General features: G+C 50.0%; 2 protein-coding genes across 5 annotated transcripts in view; both read right to left on the bottom strand.

Annotated features, from left to right (window-relative positions):
- Positions 1-3203: 3203 nt before the first annotated feature.
- On the bottom strand, positions 3204-11874 carry LOC121459820 (myb/SANT-like DNA-binding domain-containing protein 1). 3 transcript variants are annotated; one of them, XM_041669855.1, is made up of 4 exons: positions 11800-11874; positions 9047-9311; positions 5216-5491; positions 3204-3530 (listed from the first exon to the last, which is right to left on the bottom strand). In XM_041669855.1, exons 1-4 carry the CDS (start codon positions 11813-11815, stop codon positions 3290-3292), a joined length of 798 nt encoding a protein of 265 aa, XP_041525789.1. In that variant the 5' UTR covers positions 11816-11874; the 3' UTR covers positions 3204-3289. The 3 variants fall into 3 exon arrangements, with proteins under 3 accessions (XP_041525789.1, XP_041525788.1, XP_041525790.1); XM_041669854.1 differs by lacking the exon at positions 11800-11874 and having other exon boundaries at positions 9047-9422; XM_041669856.1 differs by lacking the exons at positions 5216-5491; positions 11800-11874 and having other exon boundaries at positions 9047-9422.
- A 2223-nt stretch (positions 11875-14097) lies between these two features.
- Positions 14098-25064, bottom strand: part of LOC121459250 (huntingtin) — a 144534-nt gene continuing 133567 nt past the window's right edge. For both annotated transcript variants that reach the window (XM_041668794.1, XM_041668795.1), the window contains exons 61-67: positions 24440-24630; positions 22624-22738; positions 22297-22510; positions 21787-21892; positions 20780-20942; positions 20412-20572; positions 14098-17529 (exon numbers count right to left, since the gene is read on the bottom strand). In XM_041668794.1, the coding sequence (XP_041524728.1) occupies positions 17316-17529; positions 20412-20572; positions 20780-20942; positions 21787-21892; positions 22297-22510; positions 22624-22738; positions 24440-24630 (1164 nt within the window). In that variant the 3' untranslated portion in view covers positions 14098-17315. The remainder of the gene's footprint in view (positions 17530-20411; positions 20573-20779; positions 20943-21786; positions 21893-22296; positions 22511-22623; positions 22739-24439; positions 24631-25064) is intronic.

Genomic DNA, 25064 nt, shown 5'->3' with positions numbered 1-25064 from the left:
CTTGGATGACATGCTGAGCCACCCTGCAGAGGTGCCGTGTGAGTATGGAGCTGCTGCATGGAAAGGAACATCTCCTCAGATGATCACTGATGAGGCTGTCACAATCCCCTTAGACACTGTGGGAGTCGAGGCTCTTCCCGGTCTCTGAGTCCATCAGACTCCCGGCCAGGTCCACATGTGGTGATGTCTATCAGTTACTTCCCTGCTGCCGTTATAAACCACCATGACAGAAGCCACCTATAGAAGGAAGAGTTTGTTTGGACTTATAGTTCCAGAGGGATGAGAGTCCATCATCATCATAGCAGGGAAGAAGAGCAGCAGACAGGCATGGTAGCAGGGACAGCTGAGAGCTCCTATCTTGAACCACAAGCAGGAAGTACAGAGCTCACTAGAAATCACACAAGTCTTTTAAATTCTCCCAGCCTGCCTCCAGTGGCACCTCATCCAGCAAGGTCACACGCTGAAGCTGCCCCAAACAGTGCCACCACCTGGAGACTGAGTATTCAAATGTCTGAGAATACAGGTGACATTTCTCATTAGTATCACCACAGGAGGTAACCTGAAGGCTCCCAATGTGCCTGCAGGCTACGGAGAACATCTTCCCACCTTTGGCCCCATTCTTTGTTTCACATGAATTTAAACATAATTTTGTCATTTCAAAACAAAACCTGCAGTTCTGCTAGAAACATAGTGGGGTCAAGGCCGGAGCTTCTGTGGTGCACTCAGCGCCGGAGCTTCTGTGGTGTATTCCTCTCCCACACTCGGGGACCGTTTCGCACCCTTCAGTGACGGGGTGTATCTTCGCCAGTCTTTCTCTGTCTTTCTGGCTAGATCCACTCCTGGGCAATCTACTACCCTGGTTTCAATTGAGTGGACTCCTTTCTCACTGTCAATTTTAATACGTTTAGGTTGAAGCTCTCGAGGGTCTGTGTATTTGGTTTTCGGGATCATCAAAAGTAGTATCTGAAGATAAAGGGAACTGTCATGTCTTCATCCCGTCCCTTAGCTTTGTTTGTTGACTAGTGTCTTGTTCTAGATGGCAGAGGATCAGGCTGTGATGGTGAAAGCACTTGCCTGGCTCCTGTGTTCATGTTTTGCTGAACCAGATCAGATATTTTAGCATTTACTAATAGAGTTATTTTACTCCTCAAAACAACTCAATAGCTAAAGAAGAAACCAGAAAGTCCTCAACGACACATTGTGGAACCTTTGGTCAACTTCAGGTGTTCAAGAGATGAGTCCCATCTAACCTCTAGGGGACAAACAAACAAGTCCCAGACTGCTCAGACAGAAGCTGCCTCTGCATGCAGAATGCAAAGATGCTAACTGACAGGAGTACTCAGCAGTGTACTGCTGCTCCGATTCTGGAATATGGGATCTAGCCATGAAGTCACTGGCTGCCTCCTGACCCTCATTCTGTCCCCTCCTATGGAGCGCCAAGACCCAGTGGCCAGTGCTCCCCTCCAGCAGCCTCTCAGACAGCACTACTCTCTCTTCTAGAAGGATAGACCCCCCCCCCCCCCCATTTTTTGAGGCTCAGGAGCTTCACGGCAGCTTAGCCACCATGACCCACAAATGAGGACAGGCAGATGTATTCAGCAGATCACTGAGTGTCCATGCTGGGGTCCCCAGCAACTAAGGCTGCAGATGAATTCTGGGAGGCAGAAGGAGGTCAGGCTCCTGACTTGGCTCTCATGTACCACATGCCCCTGAGTTCTCTGTCTTCCTGGAGCCACCAACTGCTTTTCAGGAGAGAGCTGTAGTTACTTACACTGGTGCCTAAGAACCAACTATTTGATCTCTTCCTTGTTAGGGGTACAGGGACAGCACACAGACAGCCGGCGCTTTGCTTAGTCTACACCACAGACTGACAGGTGCTCCATCTGTACCACTGTGTGAATGTTTCCCACTGCCTGAGGTTGCTAGCAAAACGCAGAGCCCAAGGGACATGGACTCAGGAGACCTATGCGGGGCAGAGGGACTGAGAGCTCAGAGGACCTCAGATCAAGGTAGATCGTGCTCGCTATTCTGCCTCAGCTGCATAGGGTATGCAGCCCCTCCCATAGGTAGCCTGGGGTAGGGTGCCACATCATCTGGTGACACAGACTCATAGCCCCTCCAACCCCTCATGCCTGGCTGACTATTATTGAAGAGTCAGTATAGCTGGTACTCTCACCTCAGGATGATTGGCAGCTGCATGGGGAAACCTTGCTATTACCCCTGACCTCAAAAGTATACTCTAAGTTTCAGGGAAAACTGAAACACATAAGCACCTAACCCAGCTCCACTGAATCTGGTCCTCTGGAACTGCAATTGGCCTGGGCCCAAGGGGTGAATCAGACAGGCTTCCAGTCTCCCCTGTGGCCTCGGTGAAAAGTCAAGGCCTGGCCAAAGGTCCTATGGCTATTCAGCAGAGGCGGTCCTGGGAAGAATCTTTCACATGGTAAGATGACAGAGGCAAGATGGCCATTGCATGCCTTCTCAGAGGCCGGGCTGAAACACTCACAACAAGCTTAGAGAAAACACAAACTTCCTCCAGAAGTGCATGGCTCTGGGTGACCTGGCTGCTGGCAACAGGTTCCCCTGGGTGCTTGCAAGGGCAGTTCTCTGTGTGGGGGTGTTCTTCCTAGCTCTGCCTGAATCTGGTTTCTTCTGTCACAGGCCCAACCTTTCCCTTCAGCACCCTCTGTCATTGGTTACTATTTCTCTGCTGAGCCCTGTGCCTCACTTCGCATGCCGCTGCTACCAGGAGCCAGATCAACAAGGTGAGTCGGCATGGACCCTGTGCTCGTGTGAAGCTCCTAAGGGGTGACTGTGTTGGGTTAGTCCTCTGATAGCTGGGTAATTAGGGTTGGTGCTACAGATCCTGTGGAAGAAAGACCCCACAACCTGCCCCTGACCTATGGCATTTGCTTTTGTGTACAGAGGAGAACTGACCCAGCCAGCACTTCCCTTTCCCCTTCACATCAGAGAGAGCAAAGTCGGCTTCCAGGCAACAATGGAAAGTATGTTTAATATCAAAAGCCGTTTCAAGTATTATGGTAGTGACTATACTGGAGAGTGGATTCTGGGATCTTCTCGCTAGCAGCTGCCCTAGGGTCCCTGGCATTAATGCTGGAGCTGGGGCTCCAAGGTCTCATAGGGCCACTGGGGAGGAAAGCCCTTCAGAGAAGCACAGAGGCCAGATTGAAGTCTGTCCCCTTTCCGGAATCCTGCCAGGTGGGCAGGGCCCTGAGCCTGGGTGGGCCTCCAGACAGGACTGTGTGGCACCTGGCATCCTCTCCATGGCCTAGACGTTGGACTTGGCGATGATCTTCTCCAGCAAGCTCATCATGCGCTCCTGAAGCTGCAGACTCTGAACCTGCAGGATGTTCTGCTGGTCCAGCACACGGCGCACCTCTCGGCATGTCTCCTCCATGGCACGGCTCAGCCGGCGCTGTTCCTCCAGCATGGCCTCCAGCAGCCGCAGCTTCTTTTTCTGTAGGTGACAGCTCCGGACCTTGCGCTTCTTCACAGGACGTTCCTCTGACCTGTGAGGGAGACATGAGCTGGTCACAGGGCCTGGGACATGGGGGCGATCAGACCTTCCCAAACACCCGCCTGGACAAACTAGGCCACTGAGGCCCCATGAGCCCCAGAGGAGGGCTTGGGGCTTACAGAGCACACAGAGCAGCAGGTAACAGCCAGTGCTGGCTTGCGGGAGGAGCAGGCAGGCAGCTCCAGGACCATCCACATTCCAGAGTATGAACTGTGTGGGCCCTGACAGCACCCCAAACCCACTGAGCTGGAGGAAGGTGCTCAAGGGTGAAGAACCCACTCCAGGGAGCAGCAAGGCTGGGAAGGAAGATGCTAGGCAGTGTGGTACTTGGTACTCTTAAGGAAAGTGAAGTCTGTAGCCCCCACTGGCCTTGGACAGACAAAGAAATGGGTTCAGAGTGAAGGCCTACCCTGAACCTGGTCTCCAAGTATGCCTTTCGTGGGGTGGTGTGTGTGTGTGTGTGTGTGTGTGTGTGTGTGTGTGTGTGTGAGAGAGAGAGAGAGAGAGAGAGAGAGAGCGCACAGCTGGGTTCCTCCTCAGGAGAGGCCCCATGGTTGCTCTCTGCCAGTCTAAAAACCCTGTTGGACAGCAGGGAGTTGTCAAAAGCCACTGGATCCCTACACCCCAAGGCCTATTCTGGTTGCCTCCAGTGCCTGTCCTGTGCTCTGTGTCCTGAGCAAAGTGGGTGATCAGTCAGTCTTGGGGACAGAGCCCCAGGCTGCTGTGCCCAGAAACGGCTCGGTAAGCCACGGGAACAATTGGCCATAAATCTCAGGCTTCTCTGCTAGCTTGGCCTGGCTCTAGTAAAGACAGATTTTCGTCTGGGCCCTTGAATGAGAAATTCCCTCTAGGGAAGGGCTTTCTGGATAAATTAATCAAATTCCCTCCATCACTCCCAGGGACATTAGGGTCAGAGGCTGCCAAGGAGACACCTTCCCTATCCTACCTACTGTGAGACAGGCTTGAAGGCCCATAACTCAAAGCCACATTTCCTAGTTTCTTCAACTGCTTGACTCCTATTTTACCTTGGAAACCCACCCTAAACATCCCCTCCTCAGAAGTGTCTGCTCTGGACTGCACAGCCCAAAGCCACAGAGTGTTTCCTACTTGTCCCCCAACTCTTACAGGGTCTATGAGTGTCTAGCAGGCACAGGCGTGTAGCCAACACAGGCCTAGAATGTGATGGGAGAGAAGACAGAGAACGCATGGCCCACTCACTGCTCAGGAGGTACAGACCTAAATCTCCATGTTGAGAGGACCTGTTACTGAGGTGGGGCCCATGCTGGGGCTTGACAGACAGGGAGGGCGTGCTTGGTGCCTGTCCCTGTGTCTTCTCTCCTTAAGACATGCTGATTTATCCTCATTTATAGTGGAAGACAGAGGTCAGAGAGGTCAAAGAACTTTCCATGCAGGCAAGAGGTGATAGAGCCTTGGACCAGCCCCACCTGCCCCCTGGCACTAGAGCACTTGCTGCCCTGAGGCTGCCCTGGCCCTGGGCAAGGCACGCAGCTATGGCCTGTGCAGCCAGTCAGGGCAGAGGACACCACAGCATGTCACTGTGCCACTGCCAGTCCCTAGCTCCGAGCACTGGAGCCTTGGCCCCATTTGGGGATGGGGCAGGGGGTGGAGTTGCCAAGGCAGTGCTGGGTCAAGAGAGGAAGGGCGAACACACACTACCTGAACTTAAGGGACAGTAAGCTGGAGGAGCTGTCGGAGCGATCGTCCTCGAAGCGGCCTTCATAGGAGCACTGGGTATACGGTAAGTACAGAGGGGTGGACTTAGCAGACGGTGACAGGGACGCCTCGGTCTGGGACGTGGAGGGCCCCGGCTGCTGGCCATCCGGCAGTTTGCCCTCACAGGACTCAGGGACCTTGGCCAGAATCCTATCAATGGCTAGGTAATAGGGCCAGTCCGGCGGGACGGACTCGCTATCTGTCATGCATTTTAATTTCCTGAAACGAGAGACACAAGAGCCAAGGTGAGAAACAGCAGGTGCAGCCTGTCCTGCCTGGCCCCTGGGTAGCGTGGCACACAAGGGGTCTAGGTCCCCAGGGGGAGTCATGCTGACACAGGCGGGAGCCACTCTCGGCCAGCACTGGCTTCCTTGGTAAAATCAGTCAGGCCCTAGGGCCCCTGTGACACTGGACAGAAGGTAGAGAGGTGCTGGGACCTGAACAGCTTTTGGGTGTCAGAAAGGAAACCCAAGCATGAGCAAGGACACCCATAGGTGCTGGGAGCTTGGGGCTGGTTCCTGTGGTCTCTTCTCTTCTGCGGGTTCTACACTCACTGCAATGAACTGAGTGCTTTTTATATAAGTTAGCCTGCAGCGATGAGACTGTGTATGAGATACCAACATAGAAGAAATTGCCATGCAGCACTTGTATTCTACAAAGATGCCTCCAGGAGAGGTAACAGCAGGCCTCAGGAAAACAACACTCACAGCTCTGAGCCTGTATCTTGCACACACAGTGTGATCTTGGACAGGTTCATTAACCTCTCTGAGCCTTCATGTTTTACATTAGTAAAACAGAGATGGGAAAAGTGAACCCTCCATAAAGCTACAGGGAAGGTTTTATAAAATAATGCCTGGTAAACAAGAGGCCAGGCTCCAACAATGTCCTCAGCTGAACCTACCAGGAAGGTATGTTATGCCGTATCACTGTAATGCTGCTACCATTCCGGCCCTGTGGTCAGTCTAACTTAGCCCTCAAACCCACAGCCTGCTCAGAGTCTATGGGGCTGGGTGGTCGGTGCCAACTCACAGTGATTGACATCCCCTCTCTACTGTGTCAAAGTCGAAGGTCAGATCGGTGTGGCCAATGCCCTCAAGACCCTGTGCCCTAACTTTTCCCATGGATGGATCCTGTCTCACTGAAAGGACTGTCACATCCTTGTCCTTGACCATCCCCTGGGAAGGGAGGGCAGGAAGACTGGGGAGACAGGACACACGCTGGCTAGATAGTTCTGGTCTTCATAGAAAGAGACTATAGGCAGGGTGGGCAGGAGCATTTCAGCCCTCAGGACCACCTTGGGCCCATACAAGGTTTTCTGCTTGGGCTGACCCTAGCCCCAGTGGTCCCTGAAGATAGAGAGCTGGTTAAATGAGCCCCCAATACAGGCATAGCCAATGACAGGGGCTGCTTCTCAGGATAGGCTGTGGTCAGTCACAGCAGAGGTTAGCCTTGGGGAATAGCATCCAGGGTCTGGAGGGCTCCACCCCATGGCATGACGGCATGAGAAAGCAGAGACAAGTTACACAGGACAGAGCACAGACCGCTCTGGATGAAGAGCAGGGTAACCATCAAGCCCCCTGGGGCCATGGCAGCCTTCTACCCAGCTCTTCCTTTCCAGAGAACCCCCTCCCCAGTTTTCTCTATTCCACGTAAGCCAGCCCACTCCTTGGAGAAATGGGGAAAGCCTGTCTCCAATGAGGAGAACCTAGCTACCTGTTCAGATTTCCTACATGCTAAAAACTTAATATATAGATAGCTCCTGTAAAAAGAAAAGACTCTGCCATGAGGGGTTAGGAAGAGATAGATAAAGAACTGCTTGGCTTGAGGAGCCATAGTCTGTATGTGCTTCATACACTGAAGTGCTATGCCTCCTGCTCCCAGACTGCAATGGCTGTCCCTCCCATGCATCATCATCTCCCGGGTCTTCCTAGCTTACAACCACCTCTAGGAACGGAGACAGAATCCCTCCCCTAGGACACTGAGGGAGGCTTTCAAGATAAATAATGAATAACTCAGTTAGACACTGTGAGCCACTAAGTCAAAGAGGCTAAGGAAACAGCCAGTAGAACCTCCCACCTCCCCCAGAAACTGGAACAGGTATGGAGAGTGAGTAAGCCAGGCTATGGCTGCTATCTCTGACTGTTCATGCCTGCTCCTGAGGGCACTAGACTTGCCTCTCAGCTCTCTCTTCGTAAGAAAGGCTGAAATTTAATATCAGTTACTAAATGACCCTGAGGCCAGCAAGTCCAAGCAGCTGCTGGAGCTGTAGGTTTTGGCTCATAGGCTCTGCTGGGGACAGCACTAGAGTCAGAATGAGCCATGGACAGGCAAGGCTTAAGACCCTTTCACTCCTTCCATGACCCTTAGAAGTTAAATCAGCAGTCAGAAATGGAGTTTCAGGGCATCATGGACTGTCCAAGGTCTTGTTGGGCCTCCACGTCTCCCAGGGCATGTGATTCATGGGCCAGGCAAGGTCCCTTCTCTTTCTTGGGGTATCTCCTCACCTATGAAGACTTCTATGGAGTCTGGCTGAGCACCACACAGCTATTCTTATGGTAAGTTCTGCACCAGCCTCCCATCTGCCCAACTCACCAGATGAACTACAAGTATGTTTGAGAGTCTCTTGGGATAGCATCTCCCTTCCGAACAGGCCCTTAGACCCAGCCTGTTGAGCCTGTCTTTTGGGGAAGTACTCTTTTTTTTGTTTTTTTTTTTTTTTGTTTTTTTCGAGACAGGGTTTCTCTGTAGCTTTGGTGCCTGTCCCGGAACTAGCTCTTGTAGACCAGGCTGGCCTCGAACTCCCAGAGATCTGCCTGCCTCTGCCTCCCGAGTGTTGGGATTAAAGGCGTGCACCACCACTGCCCAGCTTGGGGAAGTACTCTCAACAATGTCCTCCCTCCTACAGTGAGGCCTCCTGCACTCGACCTTCACTTTATACCCACTATTTTCTCAATGCCACCAAAGTCCACAATCTCCACCCCAACCATGATCCCTGCCCTGCATTTGACTTTTCCAGATAGGTCAGGCCCACCACAGCTGTTCCCTCCTGGATGCCAGAGGCATTTCAGGCCTTAGCATCAGTTCCCTCCAGGCTTTCCTTCAGCTGCATGCTAAGACAGTCTACAGCTGAGATGTAGCAAAGTCAGAGACCCGTATGGGGAGTCCTCAGGTCAGCGTTTTATGCTGTCTAGGAAGCCCTCTCACCAACCTGAGGTTGGCCTTAGGCACATGGCAGGGGCTCACTTGGCACTCAGTCTCAGGGTATGGAGATCAGCCAGGCCTGGGAGTCAGCTTCCTCTTTCACTATGGCTTCCATTTCCTTTAAACAGCACCAAGCCCAACTTGGATGCTGTGATCAGTGAGTCAGGCAGAACCAAGACCAGCTAGCTGGTCCCCTGGAGCCCCAGTCCAGGAAGCAGGCCTTCAGGTTTGGTGCTGCCTAACACCCATCTCTACGGTGTCACGGCAGGCAGGAGGCAGGTCTAATGCCAACCTTGAAAACATCCTCATGATGGGACAGCTCCAGCCCCAGTCCCAGAAAGTTGAATTGACATTCCCAGACTTGCCACTTGAGAGCTCAGGACCACTTTCCTGCTTGTGGACCTCAGTTTCCCCTTATTCCCAATAGGAGGCTGAATAAATGGTTTTAGAAGGCCATCTTGCCCAACAGACCATCCAGCCCAGGCCACACACACCCTCCCTGACTCACAACACGAAGTGGGCAATTGTAGAGCAACCTGCCTGGACCCTCCCATAACCATCCTGAGTGCCCACCTGTACTGGAAGGTCATGTTGGTGATTTTGATCTTGATCTCCTCGCCTAGTCGGCGCTCTCCGGTCATCTCGAAGAGTTTGCTGGCCATCTTCTCGTACACCTTGGCATTGCGCTTGGTCTGCTTGAGCTCATCGAAGAACTCCTCCCAGACCAGCATGAGGCCACGCATCTCTGCATCTGTCCAGTTGCGGGCCCGCCGGTGCTTCTCCGTCTGAGGAGACACAAGGTAGCTGGGTACTTCGGCTGCTGCCATGCTGGAGGCACCTGCAGGGTTAAGGATGGCAGTCAGGCAGGGCCTCAGGCCTGGCCAACGCACCATGGGAGAGAGGCAGTGCGCTCATTCACTCGCTTGCTCGAGGCAGCTCCATGCTCAAAATGGGGCCTACATCTGACAGGCAGGAATTTAGTTAAAAGCTTTTAAACGGGAAACGTCATTTTGATGTCATGTTTCCATAGCAACAGAGCAACTGCATAAGCTACAACAACAGAAACCTTTTAACTGAAAGCACAGGAATCAGGGCTGCACTGACGGGCCATCAATATTGCAGTGAGAGGCTGTGCCCAAACCCACTGTGGCTCCCAGTCCCCCTCCCACCCTGCTGGCCCTCGAGGCCTCAGAAGAGACTTGCTCCAGCTGTGCCTGAAAGGGGACCCAAGCAACCCCCACCTCAGCCTCACCTGGTTCATACAGGCCAGAGTCCAAGGAGGCCCCAGATGGGCAGTGTGCTGAGACCCAAGGTGCAGGATCACAAGGGAGATGGAGTTCCCAGTGCTGTCTTTATGACGGCAGGGGTAGTGGGGTCCTTGCTGAGAGGTCACTCCCTCTAGGAGGCCTATCAAGCTTTACGGAGATTGGGCCTCATCACCACCTCTTTGCTTCTCTTGTTCCACTCACCAAACACCCTGGGTCTCGGGTTGTGTGGGTGTTAGGAAGCCAGGCTAGTTAGAACTAGGCCTGACCTAGCCATGCAGGCCAGGACACAGACATCGACCTTCACCATGGCTGGAAGCAGGAGCACAGCTCTGGTGGAGCTGAGGTGAGGAGGCCCATCAGAGAAAATTGGCAGTGGATAAAGGACAATGTCAACGGCCTGAGGCAGGGCACAGCTTGGGGCTTGTCCTCAAGAAACACAGCAACGCTGAGGTGGGGACAGGCAAAAAAATCTCAAGGTGGAGGATTAATATGCTCACAGGGCTAGGCAGGACCCTCAGGCTGAGGAGTCAACAGGAGGGCAGGGGTGGAGAATGTGGAGTCTGCAGAGGGAAGGCCATCACAGAGCATCAACATCTAATATCTGGCCCGTGAGGACCAAATGCGACTCCATGGGACCTAAGGCCCTCAGCTGCACAGGCTGTGGTGGATACTGGGTCTTTCCTGGGCCCTAAGCAACTAGGCTCACATGCTCTGACCAACAGAGGAAGAATATCTATCAGCCTGTCCCTGACAGACCAAAGACAGAAAGAGCTCAGCCTGGAGAAAAGAGTCTCTCTGGGCTTCCTGTGTCCATTGTAAGGAGCACAGTTAGGACCTTGTTGGTTGGCAGGGGAGTGACCTGAACTCCAGTCCAAAATTTAAAATGGGAGGGAACCAGGAGAAGCCCCTGGAAGTCTTGCTGTATTACTTCATTGGTTTAGGTCAATGTCTGGTCTTGCTAAAGCTACTGGCTACTGGCCAAACTCCTTTCCCTCTGGCCCCCGAGAGTCACCCAGAGAAATTCTTCCTTCTGTGGAGCTTTGTTTGCAGAGACCCTTGATTGTCCCATTTCTCCTAAAGGGGCACTCACTGTAGCACTCTCACTGCCAATGTCAGATATTGGTCCTGCCAGGCACACTACTGGTCTGCTGCTGCCCCCTAGTGCTGAGTGTAAGAACTGGGTCTGGTTCTCTGAGCTCCCAGCTTAGAAGGTGCCTCCTCCAGGAAGGCACTTTAGGTTTTAGGCTCAAAGATTGATCCTTGTGGGGTGGGGGCAATTAGGTACCTGCCCTATTGCCTTTCCTGGCCAGGATTCCACAGACAGCGCCTCCAGTAAACAGGGAAAGACAAGTACGACCAGGGGCCCAAGAACTCTGTGTTATCAGGCTGGCCTTGAATTTAGAGAGCCACCTGTCTCTGCCTCCTGAGTACTGGGATTAAAAATCTGTGTCCAGCTACAAGCTGCTAGACTTTCAATCTCTGACTCTGTGACCTTAGCAACGGGCCCCAACCTCAGTTTCTTCATCCCTGGACTAAAATAACAGGAGCTAGCAAAATGCTGGCCAAAGAGTCATGACCTTTAGGGATATGGGAGGTATCCCTATCCCTTTAGGTCATAGGGTCCCTGTCTTCCATCTCCTAGCCCCTCCCACAAATCTCCTTAGAGCCTCTGGAGAAGAATTCAAAGCCTGGCCAGGCGCTAACTGTTGGCTAATGGATTCTTCGGCCATTACTCAGGGTCCTACAGTCATATGGCTACAGAGGAAACATCTATACCAGCTGCTTGCCCAAGTTCCAGGATATAGGAGGCAGCAGAGTCAGCCTGGCAGGAGCTACTCCATAGTCATACAACACTTTGGGTGGAACTTTCCTAAGATAAATAGGTTCCCACAACATCTTCTCAGGCATGTAGGCATCAGAAGCCCCAGGACAAAGTGGCCTCTGGGGACACCTCCTAGAGCAGAGTCCTTGCCTGGCTTCCAAGGACAAGAATGAACTGGGATGAACAAACCAGTTTGTCCAAGCCCCAGCTTCTCCCTTGAGGGCAGAGTTCCATACCTTGGCACAGCTGCATGGCCTGCTAGGACCCTCAGTTGTCACAGGATGAGAAGGCAGAAGGCTGAGAACTAGGCCCTCAGTAGCACCTGAAGGGAAAGGGGGCAGGTCAGCTTTAGCAAGTGTCCCTTAGAGGCCAGGCAGAAGAAATCGGGCCAAGACTAGCCTGCTGTGAGCTGGTGAGACCTACTTAGGCTCTCTGGGTCTGTTTCCCCTCTAAATAATGAGACTGGGGCTAACCTGAAACTTGTATTTATGAAAACAGTTCAGGTAGTAGGAAACCAGGCTCAACTAGGGTGATGGCAGCCAAGCTCAGCCTATATGAATAGAGGCCAGAGCAGAAGGTAGGCGCTATGGTGGGATGCCAGGTAACTTTTAAAACAAGGGGTTGTGAACTAGAGGGAAGAATTTAGGGGTTAAAGACTTGACAAAGGCCTGGAATAATGCAAAATGTGTGCACATGTATGTGGCAGTGGCCAAGAGGTAGTAGGGCCCAGTCTAGGGAGTCTTGGTGCACTAAGGAGCTTGGACTGCTCTAGGAGATGAGTGAGGTGCAGCCTATCTCAGTGGTAGGTAATGAGAGGAGTTATGACCTACCTTACTTAGAACTGGCCTGTTCCAGCAATTCCTGGGATAAAAGCCTAGCTAGATGCCTGGGCTGCAATGCTAGATATTGCTATCACATATCATTGAGGAACCCAGACTCTTAACCTTTGACTCACTGCCTTTGTGGACAGCCCTCCCTTCAGTCACCCCCCAGCTTGAAGTGAAGTAGGCATTCCCTCCAAGACCACAATATGGAGACAGACACGTAGGGAGAGGAGCCTCAGGCTTCAGGGCCAAGGATGTGTGTGGATTCCAGGAAGGTCTGTGATTCTCCAGTGCTGGGCCCACTTCTGCCCATAAGCCTTCCCTGGGCTACCCAAGTGGGTCTTCCAGACTTGGCTGAGGTATACCACCTCACATGAAGGCCAGGTGTACCTCCACAGAACCTGTCTACTCCATGGCCATATACTCACCCTGGCTTCTCTCATCAACACAATATTAGGCTCCTTCTTCAAGAAACTCCTTCAGAATGCTTTTTGGAAAAGTTGAAAACACCAACCACAATGTAAGGCAGAGGAGGAGCTCAGGTCTTGTGCTCCTACATTCCCCAGGCAAGTGGGGAACACAAGACTTGCTCTGGTTGAGGAGGGATGCTCTGCTCTGGTGGCTAGAAGAAATAACACATGCTGTGGACATCCCAGGGAGGCTTACCTCATCCTTTCTGAATAAACCTCCCATGTCTGGCTAGCCACTGGGAGGGGCGTTTCATTTCCCTGAAGTCACCAAAACTCAAGTGGTGCTGAAGACCTTAAGGGCAAGATTACCATAGTCCCAGAGAGGACTGCTGAGACAGATTAGGGAGTTGAAGTAACACCCATACAATCAAACGCTTGAGTTACTGAGCAGGGATCTAAATCTGGTTGGGTATCTACCAGGCCCTTCCTGGCAAGGATTCATCGCTTTGTACAGAAAACAGACCCTGTTTGCACTGAGTTGAATGCACTGGCAGAATCTATAGGGCTTCAAGAGTGATCCAGGCAGACTTCAGTGTGTCTGGTGGGCTGAGAAATAAGGTAGACAACTCCTGTCTCTCAACTGGAACTTGATGGGCTTTCGCAACGTGTTTATCAAACAGTCCTTTTTCCTGTAGGTTAGTGAATAAAATGTCTGTGCTTCAGGCTCAGCCCAGATACAAAGGAAGGGGCCTAGTAAGATGGACAATGTTTTCGACAAGATTAAAGGATTTGCAAGCTATAAAGGACAGGGCAGGCATTGTAGACACAGCAGTCAGGCTAGAACAAAGGTGGGAAGACCAGTTGTGTTGGGGACCAGAGGGGTTCCACCTGGAACAGGAGCATGACCTGTAAGGAAGGGTTGGAGGCTATGCAAAGACTCCAATGCCAAACTGTGTGTCCTATGTGAGAACAGAGGCTCACCACCCCTCTGGTACCTTGGAGCAACACATGGAAGCTGCAACAGTATGTAGGACCTTGCACAATGGCTTAAAATGCCAATTACCACCAGAATTTGGTACACCATTATCTCCACGGCAGGGAGATCACTTCAATAGAACCCTATTGTGAATAACTCTAGGTCTGGCCCCAAGTCCAGGTACCTAGGTTCATTCCATACCTAGTATTGCCTGACCTTTACAGTGTCAAGAGAGCTCCTGGGTGGTATACTTGCCCATTGAAGATGAGCAGGATGCGCTCCTCAAATGCTTGAAAGGAGTAAGTAAAGCAAGCCTTAGACAGTAACAACAGGTGGTTTAATTGCTTCTTTAATTCAAATGTACAATATCTGCAATTTAAAATTTTTAAATATACATTTCATGTCAGTCCTTCCACTTGGAAGTGGACAGCCAGGTCTGGACTGGGCTCCGGGGCACACCCATCACAGCCCTCCTGGTTCCCAGTGAAGCCTATGGCACACAGCAGTAAGGCCTGGACAGGAGCTCCTAGAAACGCAGCCAAACCTCTGCGGATAAGTCTCTGCCACCATCACTTTACACCCAACTTGTGGCAGAGGGTGTTTGCAGACACACTGAGGGTAGCAGTTCCTTTGATGGCACTGAAGCGTGACAAGTACACATAGAGGGTGGCCCTGAACCTTCAGCTGTCACACTGCAGAGCGTGGCTTCTTCTTTCCTGGAAGCTCCAGACCCATCGAGGAACAGTTCTCTTCCAACCTGTGACAATCCTGAGCTCCCCAACCACCCTCAGCAGCGCTCAGTGTCTTCTACTTCCACACACCAAGTACCAGAAGACAGCTTCATGCCTGCCCTGGCAGCAGCTATGATCTTAGTGCTCAGTGTTAATGGAGGGACGGTTTAAACCCAATTGAGACTGTGTGGGGAAGGATGCGCAAAGGTGGAAGAAGAGACTCATTCTGCAGCCCCACAAAGGGAGGCAATGCTCCTTGCCAGGTGGCTGTGAGCCAAGCTATTGCTGTGTAAGACCTATCCCATGGGTTGAAAGCAGAACTGCTTCACTCACAAGAAGGTGCTTCCTGTCAGGTTTAGTGCCTTCTCTGGCACTACATTCTATAGGGCTGGAGGTGGCTCTACTCTAACTCTTCCCTCTTGAAGGGTACATGTGCAGACAGAAATGAGAGAATAATAAAGGGCACTTGGCAGTTACAAAGTCACCTACATGTCAAGGGGGCCAGCAGTGGGAGGGAGGCACATTTTGGAGAAGAAACATGCTGAAGTGCATTGCCAAATAGTTCTACCCTGGTTTCATTAAAATGTTTCCTGACAGTACCAACAGGAAAACAACATCCCACCCAAAGCCCCCCTAAATCCCACAATCAAAATAACATTTTTTAAATAAAGTTTGGAAATCCATAGATTTTGAGAAATTTGGTGAAAAGTCTTGGTCCCTCCTGCAGTCAGTCAGGTGGAGCAATATCTTCAGTGGGACTTTAATGAGCTATGGCCTTTTTGTTCCCCTTTAAATTTTAAATTGAGTCCCATTCTCAGATGCCAGTCACAAAGCTGACTGTATGTGGCATGTCCAAAAAGGGCAGCTTTCAGTAAGAATGGTCAGGCACCTTACACATGTCTTTGAGGAGTGTGTGTGAGCATGTGTGTGCACAAATACAACTCTGGGTATATATGCAAACGCATGCTTGCCTGTGCCTGGCTGCATCTCTAGGCTGTGGCGCCCATTACAAGAGAACAGCTTTGTGGCAGAGGCTGTTGTAGTCTCTTATTAAGAACTGTTTCTGGTCATTCTATGAACAAGAGCAACTGAACTTCAGGTTGAACTCACTGATACGAATCCCCAAGGGAATGGCTCCAGATTTTACATTCAAGTTCCTTATAAACATCTACCACAAGCAGTGATCAGGCTTGCAACATGCAGAGTTGTTGGGCCAACTTGGGAGCGTGGCAGCTTAGAAACAGCTCCAAATGACCCCTTTCCCCCAATCCACATGGACATGACTTAGCTGAGCAGCAGAGAACCTACCTTGTCATACAGCCAAGCAGAGCTCCCAAACCAAGCAAGGAAATGAGGACAGCCCATGTCCAGGACTCATTTTCATTAACATGACCAGGCTACTCTGGGCCCAGGCCTTGGTTAAGAAAGAGAGGTGGCACTGACAAGCATGAGAGGCTGTCCCTAGGCCACAGGCTGGCCCAATACTGAACCTTCCCTCTGGTGCCTCATTTTGTCAGGCTGAACCCTCCCTGGCCTCTGATAGGCATAAGTCTACAATCCCCTGGGCTGACAGAAGGCAAGATGGAAAGGGTCAAAAAAGGGGCTGGATTCATTCTTAACAGTTGCTAGGACACTAACCTTTCCCTTGACCAAGAGAAACTGAGACAAACCAACAAACTATATAGCTCAGAGACATCTTTGGGGTTATCAGGCCAGCACTCCTCAGGTCCCCACCATGCAGAAGATACAAAGGGACAGCATCCACAATGGCTAGCTGGCTCCTGGGCAGGCTACAGGCCAGCTCAGCCAGGACCAGAGATGAGGTTATTGGGGTAGCCTCTTTGGATACAACAGAGGCTGTTTCTGGCTAGGCTGAGGGACTAGGAAACTGCATTATCACTGTTGAGTAGATAGCTTGACAATCATGCCTGAGGAGGGGGTGCTGCAGCAAGGCAAGCCTTGCACAACCATAACAGTGGAAAGCAGCTCTCCTCAGCCCCTCAGTTAAGCCACAGATAGGATTCTCACTTAGGGCAGTGAACATGAACACCTCTCTCTGTGCTGGTTAAATGTGATGTATAAAAAAGGGGAGACGTGTGAGGTGCAAGTGCTATCAGGTGTTGGGAGGGCTACACAAGGGACCTGCCTGACTAGACTGAGTAGCTACAGGAGAGGGAGCGGTGGCCAGAAGGTCCATCCACTTCCACAAACTTTATCACATGCAGCACAGGCCTTGCAAGTCACACACTTTACACGGGCATAGGAAGAGTTACATTAAAATTAATCTCTTTACTGATATAATTAAATTTAACTCCTGAGAAGAAAACAGAGAAAGGGAAAAATGATGCTGGAAACCTGGCACCCCCAGTTCCCAGCCACCCCCCACACCACTCATTTTGTGTCCAGACTCTGGTGTGGCAGGTACACCCTGCTGTGGAAATGCGGGTGAGAGTTCTCCAGCCCAGTGTGACAGAAGGGCTCAGAACCATCTGGTTCTGCTTCACATACCAGGGCAGCTGTAACCTGGAGACCACAGCCAGGGGAACACTAGGAAAAAGACAAACACCTGGTCAACCTAGCACTGCCACCAGCTGCAGCAAGGCTAAGACCCAGGACTCAGGCTCAACCCCAACATAGTGCATGTTCCCTGCATAGCCCACACTGTAAAACACTCCTGCAATTGCCTGGCTGTCCACCTGACACAAGTGGAAGCCTGTATGACCAAGGAAGCCCCAGCAGAAGCTTGGCACAGGCTCCTGGCTCCGGCCCCAGCAGTTGCCTCCTCTCAGCCTCTTGTGCCACAGGTACTACTCAGCAGGTGGTGACCTTGTGGACATTTCGCAAACAAGCAAGCAGCCTGTGGTATGGACTTCCTGGTGCCGCCACCACCTCAAACACAGACTGGAAAGCCCTGTGGTCGAATTCCTCCTCTATCTGGTGTCTGTAGAAGTCTGTGGCAACCAGGCAGAAAAGGTTCACATCCACCTGCTCCAGTTTGCCCATCCTGCTGATGATGTGTGGGAGGCTGGTAGAAGAGTTAAGGGGAACAACAGCAAGGGTAGGAAGACAGTCTCCCCAAGGGGTTCCCTTCCTAAGTCCACCAACAGGCCTAGGGAGGACAGTAGGCAACCAAAACAGAGGGTGGCCTAGGCACATCAGCAGCAGCTGCTGCTTGCAACCCTCTCCCAGGAGGGCAGGGGTGGGAAGGCAGAGAGGCCCAGAAAGTGGGAGCCCTGCAGTGCAGACAGGGTGCTGGTTCCCAGTGCTCTGTGCAGTAGCACTTACCTGGGCTGGGCTCCCCACAGTGCTAGTGGCTGGTGTTCCTGCTCATACTGCTCCAGTGCAGGAAGGGTAGAGCTAGCACCCTGCCTGGGAGGCTTTCCCGTACTTAGGGTGAGGCTGTGCTGTCACCACCAAGACAATTTTGCTGCTCAGTAGCTCTCGTGGTCTGCTGTGGGGGAGGTTGCCAAAAGAGGAACTCCTGGCAGCACTGTTGGGACGGGAACTGAAGCTTTATTTATGACTTTCCCCAGGAGGGTGACCATGGCATAAAGATGAGAGCTAATGAGAAGCAGCACTGAGAAAACCCCGGAGGAATAAAGCATGCCAGAGGATAAGGCAGCCGCAGGGCCAGTGGCTGGCCTGAGCTGCCCTGCCTCCCCTTCTGTGCTCCCCTCCCATCATCCTTCAGCAGTAGCATTCCTGCCACAAACCCACCCATTGGGCAGCACTTGCTGGCAAATGGTTAAACCTTCTGTTTTGTGTCCCTGTCAAAGTTTTATACCTTTAGTTACCGGTGGCCCTGTCAGAGGAGCGGCAGGTGGCAGTTAGGTCTGGGAAACCAGCTCACCAGGAAGCAAAGCTCTGCTGGGTGAATCTCAGGTGAGGCCCTGAGAGCCTTGGCCCCAGAACATTTCTTGCTACTGCTGTATCTTTGCCGCTGCCATTTTTCTCTGGTACCTGGCATGGAATAAATGGGCATGGGGAGACTCCCCACTGCCCTTAATGTAGTTTTGGAAATATCCTGTTTTATTGGGCATTTTTACCTGTGGATTATTAAGAAGGTCATTTCCTCCTAAGTTGTGCTGTTTGACTGGAACAATGACTTAATATAATAGTGTTAGTTTAAGTAGAATTTTGATGATTGAGGGTTTTTAATAAACATAGTAAAGTTAGGTTAGTTTAGTAGAAAAATTAACATAGGTAAAGGTAGGATAAAATGTTGCCCCTGTCTCTGATAAAGCAGAGGTTGCAGAGGATAAAACATAAAACAAGAAAGAGTCACACAGCTAGAACACATGAGTTTCTATTGAGAAGCCACATAGACTGTGGTTTAAATTAATGATTAAGGAAAAACAGTTGAGTCCCAGAAGCCCAGCTAGCTCAAATTCTTTTAATCTTAATTTTGGGAGATGTGTTTCCAGGTTTTGGAGTACATCACAGCTGAAACAAAGCTTTGGAAATGACTTAAGGTTAGATTGAGACGTTTCTGTAGCTTTGAGGTGAAAAAAATCAAGGAAACAACCTCAGGTTTTAGAAAGGCACAGTTCAGTGAGGGACTTGTAAGATCAAGGAACAAGAACAAAGCAGCCCAATCATTATTAGTTGATGTGCCTTTCTTGCTAGAATTGGTTGATGATTAAAGATGACTAATTTCTGTCCTCAGTTTCCTGATATAAAAAAATGTTAATGAGTATACCCTGAATAAAGTAGAACTGACTGTTTTTCATATATGAAAGATTAAGTTAGGGGGGCTGGAGAGATGGCTCAGAGGTTAAGAGCACCAGCTGCTCTTCCAGAGGTCCTGAGTTCAATTCCCAGCAACCACATGGTGGCTCACAACCATCTGTAATGAGATCTGTTGCCCTCTTCTGGCGTACAGGCATACATGGAGGTAGAATGTTGCATATGTAATAAATAAATACATAAATAAATAAATCTTTAAAAAAAAGATTAGGTTAGTGATTTTTTTTAAGATTCCTTATAAAATTACTTTTTTTTTTAAATTTTTATTTATTATATTATGTGTATAGCATTCCTTCCACGTGTGCCTGCAAGCCAGAAGGGGGCACCAGGTCTCATTATAGATGGTTGTAAGCCACCATGTGGTTGCTGGGAATTGAACTCAGGACCTCTGGAAAAGCAGTCAGTGCTCTTAACCTCTGAGCCATCTCTCCAGCCCCATAAAATTACTTTTTGAGACAAGTAATAAAGCAACTGATTCTTTCCTTGAAACCACAAAATGCAGCTTGACAGTAAAAGAGTGACTGATAAAAATACCTCACTTGCTTACACTGTGTCAATCTACAAGTTGCTTGGACATGAATGTATGTGAGTTCTTGGAACAATTTGTTTTTCATCAATAATACACAGGATGTTTAACCATGTAAGGGAAATGGGAAACATGTTTTTTACCTGTATTCGTTATAATCATTAACTTGAAAGATAGAATGTAACCACATTGTAATTTTTATACTGTCTGAAACATTTGGTCAGGATATATAAGCTGTGAAGGAAAAATAAAGACAAGATTAGAGAGAGAACAGAGAAAGACCCTAAGTGTGTGTTTTTTACTTTTTACAGGCCTCAGAGAGTTTAGTCCCGTACTGTTGTCCCCGCCCCCACCACTGACAGTCCCAGAGTATTAAGTTTTACTCCCTCAGGTAGAAAAGTTGATTGATAGTCTGTAGATACTCTTGTAGACTCACCCTCAAACCCCTGAGCTGCTGGAGGCTGGTCCTCACTGAGGCAACATTTGGAAAAGAGTTAGTTAAGCATCGCCTTGCTATCTGTGGGGTTCTGTAGAGTTTAGTTTCAAAACATTCAATGAAACCTGAACCTGATACTAAGAGAATAAAAAAGGTCTGGTGGAGATTAAAATATGGTCAAAGACCCATGGAAGGATACATCGCTGAAACCCATGGGCTAGTAGATGCGCTGACAAGGAAGCAGGAGAGGCTCCACATGGCCATGGCAACTGGAGTTCTTTGTGTGAAGTTGGACAGGGATAGCATGACCCAGTCCCTGACCATGGATGACTGCCCAGCACTGTGCAGAGTCTGAAAAACCTGGGGATGAGAGAGTCCTGAGCACAGGTCAGCTGTGGGGTGGGGTGGGGTGGGGTGGGGTGGGGTGGGAATAGAGTGAAAGGGGCTACAGCTGCCACCCTTCTTACAGGATGAGTCTAGCCCTGGTGACAGACCTACTGGAAGTGTGGAAATGATTCTGCCTTCAGCCCCCTGCTCTGTCCTTGTCCCACACATGGACACCCTCACCTTGTAGACGACAGTGGCCATGAATTGTGGGTATGGCTGCTGGTTGGACAGAAACTCTCCAATGACTTTGTTCATGACATCTTGAGGTGGGAAGAAGTCGTCTAGGAACTGAGGCAGGATCCTTGCCACGACCCTGGCTTCACAGGGAAACCCCTTGCGGATCCTGTAAGGAAGGGAGCTGATCTGAGTTTCACCCTGGTTCCTGGCCTCTCAGTCCTGCCCACAGAGCAACATGACTGAGGCTCAGAGGCCCTTGACATATAGGGATGCTCCAAGTGGGGCTCAGTCCACAATTAGGATATGAGCTTTAAAATTCAAAGGTGACACACAGGCTTTTCTTTTGCTGCCCTGATTGATCCAGGCACTATGAGGAGAATAAAGCAGAGTGTGAGAAGGCACTATAAAGGAACAGCAGGAATAGGGTGGGGTAGTGACATTATAGAAGAGACTTTCCACATCAAAATGCTTCAAGAACTTTTCACTGTTACATGTCCTATATGAGAGCACTAGTGTCAATCAGGAGTTTTTCTTTCCATCAAAGATCCTCCCCCCACCGCCTGCACCACTTGTTCCTGTTTATCCTTCTCAACATTCAACACTTGTCCCTTAGCCACAACCCGAAAGAGAGCTGACGTACAGCTATCCCACTAATACACAACTGCAGTGTACAGCTGAGAAGTGCACAAGTGACGCAGACACTTGGCTGTGCCTTCCTGTGGATGTGGCCCAAGCCCACCAATAGCACTTGAGCACACTCCCAGGAGTGTTTATTTCCTTAGCAGTGGACTGTGGGATCAAGGAGGGCAGTGAGTGCCTGTAACCTACATGGGTCCAGCTGTCCCCAAAGTGGTGCTCTGTGAATATTCAAGCATTGAAAAATGGCCACAAGATGCACTTTAAAGTTTAAGAGGATGAACAATTACACATAGAAGCAATTGCTCTGAATTTGGCTCTAGGATAGTCAATGACTACGGAGGTTAGAGGTAGGGCTGTGCTGCATTTCTTACCTATCAAAGAGAACAGATACCCGCTCCATAGCAACGATCACAGACTCACTATCAGGCGTAGCAGGGCTGGGGTCAGAGGTTCTGCCCGGACTGGCTTTTTCTTTTCCTGAAACAGAAACACTCAGGCCGCTATAGGATTGAAGCCTAAGAGGCTTGAAATTAGCATTTGGTGACTCATATAGGACTTGACCAGATAAACACAGACCCTTCAAAAACAGGTGATTAGAGTTCCTAGCAAGGTAGGACCCACCTCAACTTTCTTACAACTCTCAGGGATGTGGTGGCCAGAGGCAGCTCTGAAACCTATACATGGTGGTGTCATGTGAGCTGCTCCTTTGCCCTGGGCCCTAGAATTTCTGGAAAGGTAACAGGGCTGGTTTAGGGTCACAATAAAGCTACAGCACCATGAGGCCTGGTTTGTGACGCTGAGTATGTTCCTGTTTCACTTTTTAGAAGCTAGGCTATGCACAATGGCCCTGGGTGAGTCGATGACCCTTACAACTTGCTCACCTGTGTACATGCAGGTGAGCATCAGGCCTAGGGCTGCCATGGCCCGATGTGGGCTTTGTACATTGACTCTGTCCACGCTTAGCTTGACCAAAGACTCTGTATCTAAGCGAGAGAGCTGCTCAGACAGCAGGAGACGCTCCAGACCCCGGAGGGCACAGTGGTAAATGATGGAGGGGGTGGACTCTTCACTTCCAGACAGCATAACTCCACACATCTAGACAAGAAGAAAGGTTTGTTCTTATCCTCCTCAAAAGCACAATGACCCACTGGTACAATTCACAAGGAAGCCTGCCTGTGTCCAATAGAACCCATCCAAAGCTGTCTCACCTGTATTACAGATGCTGAAAATTCTGGTCCCACATCCAGAGGGTAGTTTTCCATCAGATAGAACGCAGTGGCACACATCACCAGCACATGCTGCTGGCTGTGAATGTTCACGCAGCTGAAAATGGGAGACAGAAATCATACCTAGTCACATATAGCACCCCTGGCTGTCTGCCGTGGGAACAGTTTTAAAGCATATCCATTCACGTCTATCGAGTATAGAACCCTGGGCCGTGCCAGTGACTACACGGTTTCCAGAGCTGCATGGCCTCAGTATGGCACACCATCTCAATGCTGTACCTCTTTTTTTTTTTAAATATTTATTTATTTATTATGTATACAATATTCTGTCTGTGTGTGTGCCTGCTGGCCAGAAGAGGACACCAGACTTCATTACAGATGGTTGTGAGCCACCATGTGGTTGCTGGGAATTGAACTCAGGACCTTTGGAAGAGCAGGCAATGGTCTTAACCGCTGAGCCATCTCTCCAGCCCAATGCTGTACCTCTTCATAGGCCACTTGACTCTTCCTGCAGATTCTTCATGTTTAAGATGCTTCTTCAGGATGTGTGGCATGTGCTAACTTGTAACACTCTATATCATGGGATCACCAGTTGGTACCACCAGTAGGGACCTGGCTAGCATATGATTTAGATCAATGTCATCATAAACAAAGGAACCACACATCATCTCTTCTACCCTTTCAGATGTATTCAAATGACAATGTCACATCTAGGAACTGGCTACTGCTTTGTATGTGACATGGAACTCTCTGCCCAAAGCACTGAGCAAGGTCTACTTATTATCCGACTGGACACTGTAAGCACCTCATACCCGCCCCAGTTCTCTTTGTCCTCTTCATTCCTCAGCAGATTGTGCCTTCATATAACCTGCTCAACTCTGTCCCAGGCCAGGACCAGGAATTGCAGGGGGTGGCTGTTTGCTTACCTTGCACACATGTAAGCTACTATCCAGCAAGGACTACAGGGAAGAAAGCACCTTCCTACAAGCCGCTATCCCTGTCCCAGCTCGATTTGCCACTGACTGTGGGGCCCCTGAAATGCACTTCTGCTCACCTGTCAGCTTAAGACCTTACCATCTCCAAACTTTTAACTTTACTCTGCATTTCTCAATCAACAATCCACCACACAACAGCCGGCTTTTCTTCCAACTCCCTTCTCATCCCTAACTCATGTCCCAAATTCTAAGTGCCCAGTTGTGTTCCATCAGGGCCACAGCTCCTCCCTCTGCTTCTAAAACTGAGCTGTAATGGGCTCAACTTATTATCAAAAGGACCAGCAATATATTCATGTGCAGCTGTATGTAACATCTTTAGGGGGAGGTGGAGATTAGAGCAGGAGTAAAGGGTCTCACAGGAAACACAGGGCTGATCAGAAACTAAAGAGGAAGCTAAGTCTGGTGACAGAATAAGGAAGTTGGTCCACATCAGTGTGCTGAGTGCTGTAGGAGAGTGATGCAAGGCAGGACTTTTCATCTTGCTAGAGATGAAAGCTTCTGGCATATACTTGTATCCTTGTGTCTCATGGCTACTATTTCCTAAAATAGGTACACTCCTGTCACCTACTAGAACCTGGCAAATACTTTGTTACTTCTGAAACAGGATCTCATCTGTAGCCCCGCTAGTTTCAAGCTGATGCCAAATTTTCTGCCTCAGCCTCTCAAATGCTGAGATTATAAGCATGCACTACTATGCCAGTTCTAGCATATACTTTTAAAGTCAAACAGGGCTCTTCTGTTTTATTTTTTATTTTTGTTGTTGTTAAGACCATACTAAAGCCCACCCACCCAGCCCCACTCACTGGGCTATTCCTTTGAGGTTGGACAGCAGATATTCACTAACAACTGGAATGAGCTGCTTTGCAGTGTCATCCAAGAGGTCACACTCCAACACATAAAGGATGCCATGCAGGGCTCCGATCTGGCTGGGGAGGTGGCTGCTCCTGAGTGTGCTCTCCAGTAGGCGGCTGACTGGTTCTGCCACAGTTTTGTCCTGAATACAAGCACAGACATGAGTTGCTGGAGACGGGTTGATTGCTAACTGCCAATGGCCTGAATCCCTGAAACTGAAAGAGCCTAGCTATAATCTAGCACACAGTAGAAGTCACACGGGGGCAGGATACCATGCAGGAAAGGTCGGTGTACAGTGCTGACCCTATATAAAAATCTGAATTTGAGAGAGGATCCACCTTATGTGGAAAATGTGATTTGTGCCTACACTTGCTTTCCCCTTTGGAGTTGTAGGGTGCTCCTGTAACCTGTCTTGACTGACAACACTGATTCTGAGCTCTGCTGCCCCTGTAGAACATCTCATATGTGTTGTCTACTCCTTGTCTACCTACTGGATGAATGAGCTGTGTTCTGTATGACTATTCTGGAACAGTATTCAAACCTGGTTTTCTAGGCTTTACCCAGGAATTCTCTCCC

The sequence above is a fragment of the Microtus oregoni genome, unplaced genomic scaffold (genome assembly GCF_018167655.1).
Source record: "Microtus oregoni isolate MIOR12 unplaced genomic scaffold, Mior012 000019F_ref0000042, whole genome shotgun sequence".
Classification (NCBI taxonomy): domain Eukaryota; kingdom Metazoa; phylum Chordata; class Mammalia; order Rodentia; family Cricetidae; genus Microtus; species Microtus oregoni.
Note: the sequence above shows the minus strand (reverse complement) of the source record. Positions and strands in the feature narration are given on the sequence as shown.